Genomic DNA, 13,798 nt, shown 5'->3' on the forward strand with positions numbered 1-13,798 from the left:
GGACCTTTATTGCATGTCATATTACACTGTCATCAAATAAATGCAAAAATGCACCAACAACAAAAAAAGATCTAACAGCAACTTCATGGGGATCTGTCACCTCTCACAATAAACAATTAAATTAATGCATCACTACCATTAAGATTCACCATCATTAAATTGGGTGTTGAATTAATCACATATAGCTAGGGGTGTGAATCTCTGGCTTCACAGTGATTCAATTCTATGGTTGGCGATTTGATTCAAGGACAATTTTCTTTTCTTTTTTGGAACGATTCGATTCGATTCTGTAAACCACGATTCGATTCAGTAACTTCCAAATTCTACATCCATGAAATAAACATGCAATAATGTGAGTGAGACTTTCTGTATTCTTATAAAAGGTGAAAAAATAAACAGACAACAGAATTACTTATTAAAGATATTTACTCTATTAAAGAAGTCCTGCATAATATTTTATGCTGAATACAAAAATATAATTAAACATTGCTCAGTTGCTGGCAGGGGATTGAGTGTCTTAAAAGATAAAAATTAAGAATGCGATTCATAAGATTTAACACATTTATATTGATTATTGGTGAAGCCAAAGTGATTCATTCTATTTATTTATTTTACCATATCAATTTAGTTGAATCGGTAGGACTGACAATCGGTTCATCGATGCATCGCATGAATCGTTACCACTTACAAACACCACACAAGAACACACACAAGAAATCCTTCTGACTAGGGGAGTGTAGCCCAGAAAACTTGCCCTGCGCTGTTCTCTAAATGGCCTCAATTTCTATTCCTGACATCCCACACACAAGAAATCCTGATGGTTTGGGTGCACATCCACAGGGCCTGAAGATCATGACAGCAACACAGCCAGTATACTGGGTCAGCCACACTTCCACCTCCCCTTCTTTCTTATCGTCAAGTGGGTTCCTTATCTCACCACACATGAAGACTCTCACCACATCTTTCAAGTGGAAACCAACAGTTAATAAACATTAGTATGATATAACAGTGGCCAGTAAAATCAAAAGTGATATCACTTTTATCCGTAAGTGTCAAAAAAGCAAAGTAGGTTTATAAAGATCTGGGAAAATGTCCCTTTTTGAGGACTCTTGAGATATTATTGGAAAATATGAGGTACTTGTGGGAAATTAAATTGCTAGCATATTTTCCAGATATTGGTGACACCTTACCGATTTTATCACTGTGGTCCGATTATAGGTGGAGTTACGGAGGGACTGTAAACAAGCTGCATCATCTAATGTGCAATCCTGTGACATTAACTCAAATTCCAGTTGTCTCCTTGTCCCGGTGCCAAGGTTTAAATTACACGAGGAATATGGGCCATGACTTCCACTGAAGCATCAAAGTCACAGTGAGGCATTCAAGCCAATGTAACTTGAAGAATTTTCCCCCCGTAAGCAAGTTCATGCATGGTTGGTGAATGAGTCTTTTAGTGGACCCTGGGTTTGTATCAGCAACCATTAGTTAAAGACAATATTTTCAAATAGTGACTGTATGTGCGGATGGTTGATGATCACACTTATAATGAATTGAAACACTGATAGTCAGAATCAGCATCTGCAAAAAAAAAAAAAGCTTGTTCCATACTGTCCATGCTTTTCTCCTCCGACAGTCAGATACCTTGTCGTATAGTTCGTTATGGTTGTGTTCTCAGCTCAAGAACAAGTTGCGGAGCCTGTAAATTATTAAGGTTATGCAAGCAGGGGATCTGCTTCTTCTCATACAAAGGACAGCAACATGTGGGTTTAGGGGACACATTACCATGAACATCTGATCCTGGAAAGGAGCCAGGCAACGTGTGAATTACTGCCACCTGGACAGCGAGCTGCCCAAAGTCTGTTGCTGACAAAAGGTGAGAACAAAGGATAGTCCCAAACACTTGGAAGCCTAATTTATGCAGATGCGAAAAAGCACAGCATTCATAACTTTCACTTTATGCAATAATTGTCTTCACGTTAACATTCAAATAACACAAAATAAGGCCAAATTCATTGTCTTAATTTCAAAACATATCCCACCGTGGCTCCAGATTAGATAAAAGGAAGCCAACAGGCTTATATAATGCTCTCTTGTGCAGAAGCAGCCATGTTCACACCTCAGTGTAGCTGTCAAATCTACCATCCCCTACCCGCCCAGCACACACCGACACTCCTTCTGCAGGACCGGATGGACCTGGCTGCCAGAGGATAAAGGGAGAGAGTGGGAGGAAGAAAGACTGCGAGGGAAAGGAAGTACAACAGCATCCAAGGACACAAGCACGTCCAGGTTTTCTTTATCAAACAGCAACCAGTCCCCAGGAGAAGTAGTAAGCCAAGAATACCCCCACGGACTACTTTGTTCATTTACTTGAATCACAGATGCAGTGTTTCTGGCAGTCATCCTTCCTATGCTTACTCTGAAAAATGGCATCTGCTGCGGTACTAACATTACAGCTATGCAATACAGCGAACACCTAATATAAACACTGGGGGAGACAATGTAGGTCCAGGAAAGCAATCATGTACAAAGGGCTGCGCCCGGAATATATAAACTGCAAGCAAGGGAAAATTTACAAAACAAATTAGCCTCCAGTCAAAAGACCTGCAAAGGGCTCTGGTTTGTACCTTGAGGGGTTACAGGTCGGACAGTCAACAGTATGCGTTGGCTGGCGTCCACTAGTGCCAATCCTTCACCTGGACTCATCTCTTTAGGATTGATTATGCACAAGGGCCGTGCTAATGTACCGTTTCAAGGTTGCAGGCCTTTCAGATAACCAAACAACACAGCAACATTGCTGCAACAACCGACATGAGGAAGTTCTGGACCTCAGAGATAATTCTCAAAAAGAAATGTTGGCATCTACACAACACACACGAGCACACACACACACACACACATGCTGAAAATGAGATTCTATATAAAACGAGGAAGTAGTCCATGCCCTGGAGTCTTGAAGATAAGAAAAGAGCTATTGAATGGTCATTGATTTTGTGGCGAATTCACTGGAAAATATAATGAGGGTCAGACCACGAGGCCCATTTTTGAGCAGCTACGTGATCCCAATGCTCTTCTCAACAAATAGTAAGCTGAGGGCCAAAACAAGAAATGTTAATGTAAGGTAAAAAAAAAAAAAAAAAAGAACTGATTGCATTATCTATGCCTCATTGTCAAAGATCAAACAAAGCCATCCCGTGCCAATGATGAGCAAGTAAAACACAAGAGCCCAAAGTCAAGTGTCAACAGCAAGCAGCCGATTCGTCCTTGATGAAAAAAGCATCAGCTTCAAAATGCGAATGGAGATCAATAAAGCAAACACCCAATGCTCAATTGAGCTGAAATGTAATTGCTCAGTCAGAAATAAATGAAGCTTTGGAGAATTGATCGAGGCTGAAATCTGACATTAATTAAATCTTTATCTAAATTTAATTATGCACAAATTATAAAATAGCCACAAAACGGGACAGGGTGAATGTAAGACTGCATTCAGCTACTGCCAAACTCCTAATGATGACTCGGGTCTCATGACACTGCGTCCTGTCACGCCATCTCACTATTCAGTGACTATCTCGCTTCGTCACAATCTGCATGCTGTTAGCTGAAGACACTGGTAACGAGAGAAGTACACAACCATGCACGGCACGCTGTTGTACAATTCATCCCAACGGCAAAACTTTTCTTCATCATTGTTGACATTATTCAACTCATGTGCGGTCGTCTGTGGTGTTGTCAATGACAACAGCATTATAATTCCTCTATAAATGGCCACCCTGTCAAATAAAATCAGTTAGTTAACTCGGCTATGGGCATAGGCATGGTGGAAGTTAAGTCAATGCAATCTACACCATCGCTGCAACTTAATTATTTTAATCATCAATGAATCTGCAGCGTATTTTCTAAATAAATCCATCAATCTTTAGTTTATGAAATGTCAGGCGTTCATGAAAGATCACCAACACAGTTTTTCAGAGCCCAAGGCGATATCTTTCCATTGTTTGACCAACAATGGAAAACCCAAACATATTCAATGAGCAATTATGTTAAAGAGAAAAAAGCAGAAGAGTTTCTGCTCTAAAAAAAACAACACAACCAAATCAGAGTAAGCCAGATGTGCTGGTGTAAGATATCACCTGCTGTAGTGAGATATCTGCTAGGATTACTCACATAATTCACCCCACAAGACACCCACACACACAGCTGCGGCTATTTAAAAGCACTATATCAAAGCAACTGGATTTACCGTTTATATTCATGAAGATCACCCCTCTTTTGAGTCAAATATCATCACGCATGATGACCTTCAGGCAACACCAAGCAGGTCACAAAAGAATAAAACCAGCCAAACGCGGTTTCCTTTGACGCAGCTCTACTTCCTTGACGTAAACATGTTGCCATTTATGGCCTGCGCCTCTGTCACAGAGAGCAAGTGGTTCTGGCTCTCCGACCGCTCTGGACGGGGAAGTGTGTTCCAATGTTTGCATCTTTAGCTGTCGAGCTTTGTGTAGACGTATAACCGAAGCCTTTGGCAGCTCCGGCAAGTTCAACTGAAAAGCATCTCTGAGCAAAACGGCAAACAAAGATGCTAGCGTGATGTATAGAAGGAAAAAAGGTTGGTGGCAGCAGATGTGACAGGGAGTGTCATTTACCCAGAGAGAAATAGATTTTGAGGTCAAAGAAAAATCAATACTGTAACGTATTCTTACAAAAAGTGTTGAAGCAAATGTGAAAGGAATACAGTAGGTTGAAGCTCGTCTGCCCTAGGTGGTTTTCATAACTTGGGCACTTAGTATGGAATGCAGGAGTTGTGCCATTAAGCTTCAAAAATATCTACTCAGAACAATCTACTTAAACGCAATTAATGAGGTGTGAGGGAGCTGTGTGAAGAAGAGCGGGGCACCGGAGACCTACGCTTGTACTTCTTTATGACCTGCACGTGTACTAATAACACTGAGGACGACAGATTCGTTGTTAAGTCCATGTTCCCAGTATCTGTTTCTTAATTCTCTCTGCAAAAAAGAAATGAGCCGCGCTGCACACATTCTAGCCTCTCGTTAGGTTGTACCAGCGTATGAGAAGAATGAGCTGAAGGGTGTGCGGCTGGCTCAGCCTTTTATCATATTCAGCTATTTAACAACATCTGCTTCTGCCGCATCTTATCTTATCCTATCAGCTTTTATGGTGTTGCTCTCAGCTTAAGTGGGTTCAACACAGGTCAACCTTATCCGGCTCTAAATGCACTATATAGTAGCAGTTTTTGCTTTCACAACAGACATTTAGAAATAAAACCATAACAGAAAAAAGCCCCTAGATCTATGACATTTGACTAAGTCTAAGCCAAAACATAAAATTATATTCTGAGAGCAACAGAATGAACAAATACCAGAGCAAATGCCTCGTATCCAGTAAACCATTGCAGAAAAATGTTGATGGTAACAGTAAAAACAGCCTTACTGCAACAAAAGTTGCAACTATGACAGGCTGAATGGAGCTGAGTGATGAACGCTTGAACGCAAGGAGAAAGATGCATGGGTTGAGTTGATGCTGTTAGTCACTGCAGTACTCTATCTGGCACTGGCCCCTTTTCCACTCTCTTTCTTGTCAGCCCTCTTCCCCGTCTTCTTCCAGCATGCTCACTCCGTCTTACTAATTGTAACTCTCTCGGTTTTGATTACACATCTAAGTGCTCATTGCCGAGGCTGCAGAGCATTTAGCGAGGCTGCATTATCTTTTGAAGAAAACAGACACATTAACATCAAGCTGAAAGGGAAGCGTGTCACTACAATGACTTTAAGAAGTATTCACCTCTTTATTGCATTTCCCATGCAACAAACGCGTTCTTGACAAAGATATTTCAGATCACACGGGCTAATTGTCTAATTTCAGCACAACCATCCTGTTTTATTGACGTAAACATGATCAACATAATCTCACCGAACCATTAATCATAGAAAACCTAACTTAGCACAATTATACTAGCTTATTTTCAATACATATTGTCTCACGGGAAAATAATGTGAAACATATTCCATCATTAAATATACTGCATCAACGACATTTTGATGTTTTCTCTTCCAGCTTTAGTCTTCCCTCTGTATATCTATAAGAAACATCATTAACAAATCTACATAATCATCAGAAAATCTTTGTTTTTTCTGTCCATATTTTGACGCTACAGAGTCAAGGAAAAGCAGAGCCATTACCCGAGAACGGGTGTTACCTCCATCATGGATCCACCAACACTTGGCCTATGGCATAGTCTACAGAGCCCATATCAGAGGCTGCTCTCCCCTCTGTCCGCTGTTTGCACACACTGATGAATATCCCCACGGACTAATAATAGTCCAACTTGAACTGAGGGCTGATCCTAAGGAGCTGTTGTGGATAGGCAAAGGCCCATTGTTCTACGAGCATCCCTGCAGCTGTACAGGACACAGAGTGTACTGTACCATGGGCTGGTACTGGCCTACATTATACTGTGTCCCTCGACAATGGGGAGGAGGGAAAACTCATCCAGACCTCGTACTGGGTGCTGCTTCCTCAATAGCCTCAAAACGCCACAGGCAGATATTGTGGAAAATAATTTTGCAATTCCTACATTATCGTGACAACTTTTGAAATGTCCATGTGATATTTATTGATATGACATCCCAGTGGGAAACTGGTGGGAAACCAACAATTCACCTCAGCTAATTGTTTGATACCAGAGAAGATGATAAAGATGTGTTGTGGAATGGCGTGTAGACGCTACATCAAGAAATGTGTGGGCAAGTCACTTATTGCTGACAGAGGTCTGTGGTCATTGGTGTACAAGGCACACTGTTCCTCAAAATAGAACCGTGCACAGACTAAATAGAAAGTACAATGAAGCCTCAGCTTCACAAAACAAACCTGGGAGCAAGTTGGCAGTAGGCGAGTTATTTTTTTACTGTTTTATAGTCCGAAAGCATTCATTTACTGAGCCTTTGGTTTTGCTTCAGAGATTATATGTTACTCCAGCTTAAACTTTGTCCCCATAGCTACCATCCTCGACACAATTTAGGTTAGGAAGTCCTGGAGAGACTGACAGAAGCGAATAGGGTCCTTATGGAGAAAACCTCCACGCTTTGTGCTTTAAGACCAGGAAAAGGGAGCACATTTGGAGCAGCAGCCTAGTCACACTTTAATCTATAATTAAAGAGAATTTAAAGTAGTGTAGCCATAAATGGAGTATGGTTTTTCCAGTCAAGTGCACATAAGCCTGTGTGCTCTTTTTTTTTTTTGCAGGCGTGTGTGTCTGCAACAAAATCACATTCAGCTACATAGAATGCAGACGCTTGATCCAGCTGATTCTTCTATGTAGTGTATCGATTGTAACTCAACTAAAATGCAAAACACAATGGCTTTAATCCCACCACCATGTCTGGCAGAGAGCCACGCAATATCAACAAGAAGGCATTTAGAGTACATCCTAATGCTGACGAGCTTTAAAAAGAAATCTCCATCTCAGCTACAGCGCTGCCATTATCGCTATATGTATATAATGTACTGGGCTACACTGGCTGTAAATGCAATTCAATTAATTATCCTTAGACAGTGCATACGAGGGTAATGGGTCTAATGACAAAAATCAATGTGGCTCTTTCCTGCTTCTTTCCTGCTTCTACTCAGATGGCACGGTTGATTTGGCTTGGGGTTTCTCACCACAAGTTTCCTCCCACTGAACTGTGACCCCATTAAAAAAGACTAGAAAGAAGCTATACAGCCTGGCTGGGAGTTTAGCAGTAGAGATGATGGTTGCAGGCTGTTGCTTAACCAAAGTGCTCACACGAGCATGTGTGGGAGGGGGCATGCTCATGCGTCTTCCAACGCTCATTAAATCTTCACATGGACTTTGCTGTTCCTCTTCTGTTTCAGTACGCACCCTATCATTTCAGGTGAGAATAAAAAAAAAAAACTCCCAGATGCTGGCGTCTCACCTCCTCCGTGCTCAGACACAGAGAGTGAGACATAGACACAGACACAAAATAAAAAAAACCCCATCACACATCTCAGCATTCTCTTCACATCTCACTGCGAATGCTCTCTGGGTGATGCTAGAGGTTGGAGTATGGAACAGAAAACCTCTGGATGAGCCTTTATACATATATGGATGACAAGCATGCATTTTGAGTGCCGCTAGCCTGGCAAGGATACGATGGTCAGGGAAAGGAGGAGCGATGTGAGGAGAATTCAAAATAAATGAAGCAACCTGAATTATTTAGAGGTACAAACTGAGAATTCAACCTAGCTTTTAAAAGGAAGTGGAAAATCGCCACAAAAAGCCATCCATGGTCCCCCCTTGTATCAGACCTGACCTGCCCACTCCGATGTGAACCACTACGGTAAGCCTGAAAGAGTCTTTCCATTAGCTGCAGAGAGAGATGGAGAGGAGCAAAGAGGCTACAGGTCCATCCCCTGGTTTCACTCTAGTTTCTCGGGTTTGAGTCACGCGGGGCTTTCCGTACTCCTACACCACATTTCATCAGCCCGCTATCCAACCGCCGGCCGTTTATTCCTTCACACTGCAACCCCCCCCAACACACACTAAATATATTTATTATCCTGCTGTGTGTTGCAGATGAGCTCCTTTGGCTGGGTTTGCATTACTGGCCAGAGCGCAGGAGACCAGACGGAGAGAGGAAGGAAGAGAAAGAAATCAGAGTAAGCAATTCCGTTCGCGAGCCAATTCATGGTGAAAGACTAATGGCGGCAAGACTGAGAACAGCTCAAATCAATACACTTCTCTTCTAATCAAACAGACCTGATAAATCAAATGGTCCTTCACGCCTTGTATGGTGTGTGTGGCCTTCAGACGGGACTCTTAGCCCAACTGCTCAACCAACAGTGACGACTCTTTCATCTCGTCGGTTAATAAAAGCCCCTGATATGTTTCCAACAAGTGCTACCAGATAGAGTATGTAAAAGACCGACCTGAATGCAAATATAGAAATTACAATTTGGAGCCTTCTGAAGAAGGGTACATAATGCAGCAAAAGCACAATACAGTGAAAAAAGCATCAGGTACATCACCCTACAAAGTGCTTCTAATACTGGAAATTAGACGCATTACCCCCACTTGCAGATCAAATTAATGTACTGTATCATACAGCAGCAGGTAAAAAAAACATCCTTTTTTATTGCTGAACAAAACATTAGCTCCCCCTGGGAAGAGTGATACCCTATAATGTCTCTGAAAATATATTCAACCTTGTGTTAACGCACAAACTCACCTCAACGTGCAGTTGTGTAGTCTGTGTGCACAGGGTTAGTGTGTGAAAGCGTGATTGTTTGTAAATGGCAGCGCTGCAATTGCTCTTAGTTGACCTGAGAAACAGGTTTACCGAGTCCGGGGGGTTTCCAACTGCATTCGACATGCCATCCTTCAAAACACACAACAACAACAACATTTCCTGCCAGGTAAAAGGCCTGTTCACCAGTGCTTGGGTCACGGACAAGTGGAGACAGATCTGAGACTGGCAGGCCTCAGTGCATTAGCGAGCAGCAGCATGGTTAGACTGAAGAGAGCTGGAGGAGGAAGGCAGAAGGGTGAGGGGGAAGCCCTCAGACGGAGCAGGAGCAGAGACTACTCCTGGGTATGTGGTGCCAAGGAAAAGACAACCGTGACATCTTCTAGTTCATACAACAAATAAATTAGTATGAAACAGTCCAGCTAATTTTACACCTATAGAAAAGGAGCAAATCCTCAAAATCAAGATGCTACAAATAGAGAGCATTTTTTGCCTAGAAAGGTCGATGAATGTTAAAATGCTTGGTTAGGTGATTAAATTACTAATTGTTTCACGTTCATGTCTTTGTGCACGAGGGTAGAATCACCTGTCGAGCTTCAGAGGACGTCACTACTGGGCAGTATAATATTTGCAACACACCGAGTCAAGGCAGGGGCTCTCACGGTGAATACTATCACGTTTCCGCCAGGCTCCACCTCTCACAGATCATACTGCTGCCTTCAAGGGCTTCAGCGAACATCAAAGGCAACTGTGTGATTTTGCATTCCTGTCAGTGCATTACAACCTCTGAGGCTTCCCCCCACCTCGATGAAAAGCCCAGCCCCGCTCACTACCACAGCCATCTTTGATGATTTTCCAAAGACACACTCAGGGTTTAGTGGCACAGTGCATCATAGTTGTACAATCGGCGAGCCACATGAAGCCTCCTCGATGCCGTTTGGTACGAGCAGTCTCTCTCTCCCTCCCCACCATGATGCACGTGTACCCCCCAGTATGCAAGAGGAGGGTGTTGTGAATCAGGAGGCTGAGAGCCAGCGCCTCAGATAATGGCACTGTGTGCATCAATGACAGTGTGGCTGGCTGCCCCGCACAAAATATTATTTACAGCTCAGACGGGAGAGAAATTACAGCAGCAATCCTCTCCAGAAGGAGGAAAATCAGCTGACCTGGCAACACTTAGAGAGAGGCCAGATGGAGGGTCAGGCACTATAATTATTATATTGCTTCCCCTTATTCACTGTCAGTATCTATACTGCTCACATAGCCTGCAGGGGGATTCAACCCACTGGTGACAACAGGTTACTGGTGCATAAGAAAACGCTAAAGAGGCAGTAAAGGTGGTTTAGCATTTACGAACCTGGCCTTGCAGATAGTTACTCCACTTTAAACTGAGCCCTCTCACGGCTGATTAAGAAGGGCTATAAAACCAATGGTTGAACTTTTAAAAAGGTAAGCATTAAATTGACCAATCGTGAAATATGATGTCAAAGCAGTTCACGCTGGCAAAATACCAGCTATTAAATTGAACAAATCCAGTGGCTGGATGCACAGTAACATCAGAACAAAGAGGGACTGTGGCGCAATAGGAGAGTTAATAGAGTTTTTCTTCATATTTTGTCCGAGCAGTAGTTTAAAATCCAAAGATATCTAAAGAGAAAAAACAAATAAAAACACTGATAAACAGCAAATCTCTTAAATTTTCTTGTCAATCAATTTTTCGGCTGATTGATTCCATTCAAATGTTAACCATAAAGCAGGGGGGCATACCTTTTGATGCAGGTACCTGTGCCTTTAAATAGAGTGTATATTTTAAGCATTTGGGACCCCCTGAGAAAAAGCAGTCCAGGTCCCTGGAGACAGGTAGACCAGATGCTCTCTTAATAGAGCGTTTAGCACCGGGGGCTGTTTTAACATATACAAGTGAGACTTTTACATTTGGTTGCGACAGAACAATTCAAGTGTGTGAGATGAAAGTCAAATGACTCAGGGTTCGGCTAACAACTTGCATATGTTGTGACTTCCTGCCTGGCAAAGAACTTACCCGGCAGTTAGTTAGCTAACCGTCTCAGAGCATTCAAGTGCGACGACAGCTGCTTCGTGTTAACCACCAGGCAGTGTGAAGTAACAGTTTGTTGTTGACTTTCTCAGCGACACAAACAATGCTATTAACATTCTTTCGCGGTATAATCACTGAACGCTAGCAGGATGGTATAAGCTAACAGCGCGTGTGTGTCTGTGTGTGTGTGTGGTGTTGATGACAGGCACACATACCAAACGGTTCAGTCGTCTCCGCAGCATCTTCTTGGCTCTTTAATCTTCTTTGATTTTGGGCAACACTGGTGAACTCTCCGGATTCAGACAGACGCCGCCGGGCTCCGCTTCAGCCTCTCCGGGGAATAACTTTACATGTATGTTAGTTGACCTGCTAGCCCCCCTTTAGCTATCTATCCTCTACTCTACCGTTAGTTCTAGCTACGTGAAATGTCGCGGCGGCGCTACATCGTTTCCATTTTGTTTGATTTCGGTATCTTCCCACCATTCGCATTCTCTCCCCCTGAATATTTTTTTTTTCCGCGTTGCGGTGTACTAGTCGCGCTTCCCTCCGCTCAAGGCTGAAACAGACATCCCGCTCCGTGCCCTGTTGCTTGGACTCGTACGAATCATTTGTGGGCGCTCGGAGAACCTGCCTCGCCGTTGACTCGCAAATAAAATAAACTGGCCGAGTCGCGCTGGGAACTAACTTCTCCCTTCGGTGGCCCGCGTACAGGTCGCCTCACCTCCCTGTCAAAAAAAAAAGCTTCACTCCTCCAGCAGCAGCAGCAGCAGCAGCAGCCCACTAACGTTCCCACGTTCACAAGCTCCACCCGGCGAAGGTGCGGCGACTTTCGCTCACAGTGCAGTATGGGTAATGGAGTCTGTTCCCATGTCTTCCTGTATGCTCCATAGAAGAGAACTGCGGGTTTGTGATTGCACTTCAGGGATCATTGAGCATTGAATTTAATCCTCATATAAATGTCCTCTCTGGGTAGACACACGCTGAACAGGATTTTTTTTATAGCCTGGAGTGACAACCCTTATAACAGAATGATGGATAACAAGCTGTAGGTGGCTTTTATGCAAATATATCAGCATTACAATAAGATGCTGCAAAAATATATTTTATAAATGATGTATGTACAAAACATATTGCAAGCAATGAAGGTTGGTATACGATAGACGTATATTGAATGGCAGCTTGTAGAAATATCACTCTAATAAATAACACGAACAGTGAACAATTTGCAAAATATTATTACATCAATATACGTTTCAATATACGTTTACGTAAATGGCTTTAAGGACTGCAAGCCGAGTGCCGTATAGTCATATCCAAGAAGGCAGGGATCGCTACGGATGCAAAACTAGGCAACTCACACCAAAACAATCTAGGAGCACTACAGTGGCTGTCCCTTTTAAAGTCTTGATTTATGAGCTCTCACATTAAATGTCCCATCAGCTCTTGTTTTGTTGGCCAACACAGATCTGCACAGCACCTTAAACTGCTCTCTGGCTCAAAGGTCTATGAACTAAAACAGCTCGCGAACAACTCCACATAATGTTAACATAATTAATCTCTGCTCTCCTCTGGGATTATCATCGAGACAAAAGTGTCTTGTGATATTAAATGATGCAGGTTTGCAAACCTCTTTGACCTAAAGGTCTTAGTTCTAGCTTAGCAGAGAGAATACCGTGCCAAATGTTTGAATTCTGCTTTTATAGAAAAACACATCTGTATTCGTGCTGTCGTCAGGTATAAAACAGTGCTGTTGAAGCAAAGAAATGCAGAATAAGATGAAATTCTATGGAATAAGGAGAAGGAAACAATGTCTCAGTTCTTGCCTAACATGCGTCATCAAAGGTCTGACTAAGAGCAAAGAGGAATAAAAATGAATGTGAAGATTCAGAATGCATCACAGGAATATTTCATTTCTAGCAGAACAGTGCAGGTCTGCGAAGGTCTGGAAATCCGACATGAGAATTCTTATTTATATTAAGTCATAATCGCTAAAACCTTACATAAAAGGATTACGTCCTAACGTTTGGCCTTAACTGCAACGTGAAATCAATCGGTGCTCAAACGTTACGGGGAGGACACGTTCGTGGTTCTCTCATTTGTATTTGAATGTGTCACAGCATGAGCCAGGCAAGTATTTACGTGTGGCAATAGGTTTGCATTTTTGCGTCGGCAACATCCTTCCTGTGGAGAAAGAGAGGAAGTGTTGTTAAGGCACAACAAAAGTGAACTGTGGTCACCATGATTGCGTGTGTTTGCGTGTAAATAAGTGTTCTGAACAACAAAGGGTTGGGTGATGACGTCTAAGAGGTTTATGTTTTACGATCATTGGAAACTATTACTGGTCAACCGATGAAATGCACAAGTTGACCTTAAAAGAATTATAAATCCCAATCAAGATTCCCCCTTAATGAAATTATTGGGTCAATATTTCTTTGAAGGTAATTTATTAAGATATTAGTTTTATCTGTTTTTGTGTAGT

At 42.4% G+C, this 13,798-nt stretch overlaps 1 protein-coding gene across 8 annotated transcripts in view; it reads right to left on the reverse strand.

Annotated features, from left to right (window-relative positions):
* Positions 1-12,069, reverse strand: part of atp11c (ATPase phospholipid transporting 11C (ATP11C blood group)) — a 39,524-nt gene extending 27,455 nt beyond the window's left edge. For 4 of the 8 annotated variants that reach the window (XM_084009470.1, XM_084009469.1, XM_084009471.1 and 1 more), the window contains exon 1: positions 11,535-12,069. In XM_084009470.1, coding sequence (XP_083865596.1) covers positions 11,535-11,561 — 27 coding nt within the window. In that variant the 5' untranslated portion in view covers positions 11,562-12,069. The remainder of the gene's footprint in view (positions 1-11,534) is intronic. The other 4 variants (XM_084009473.1, XM_084009474.1, XM_084009468.1 and 1 more) reach the window with 1 other exon arrangement.
* Between the last annotated feature and the right edge of the window lie 1,729 nt (positions 12,070-13,798).

The sequence above is a fragment of the Eutrigla gurnardus genome (genome assembly GCF_963514095.1).
Source record: "Eutrigla gurnardus genome assembly, chromosome: 5".
NCBI lineage: Eukaryota > Metazoa > Chordata > Actinopteri > Perciformes > Triglidae > Eutrigla > Eutrigla gurnardus.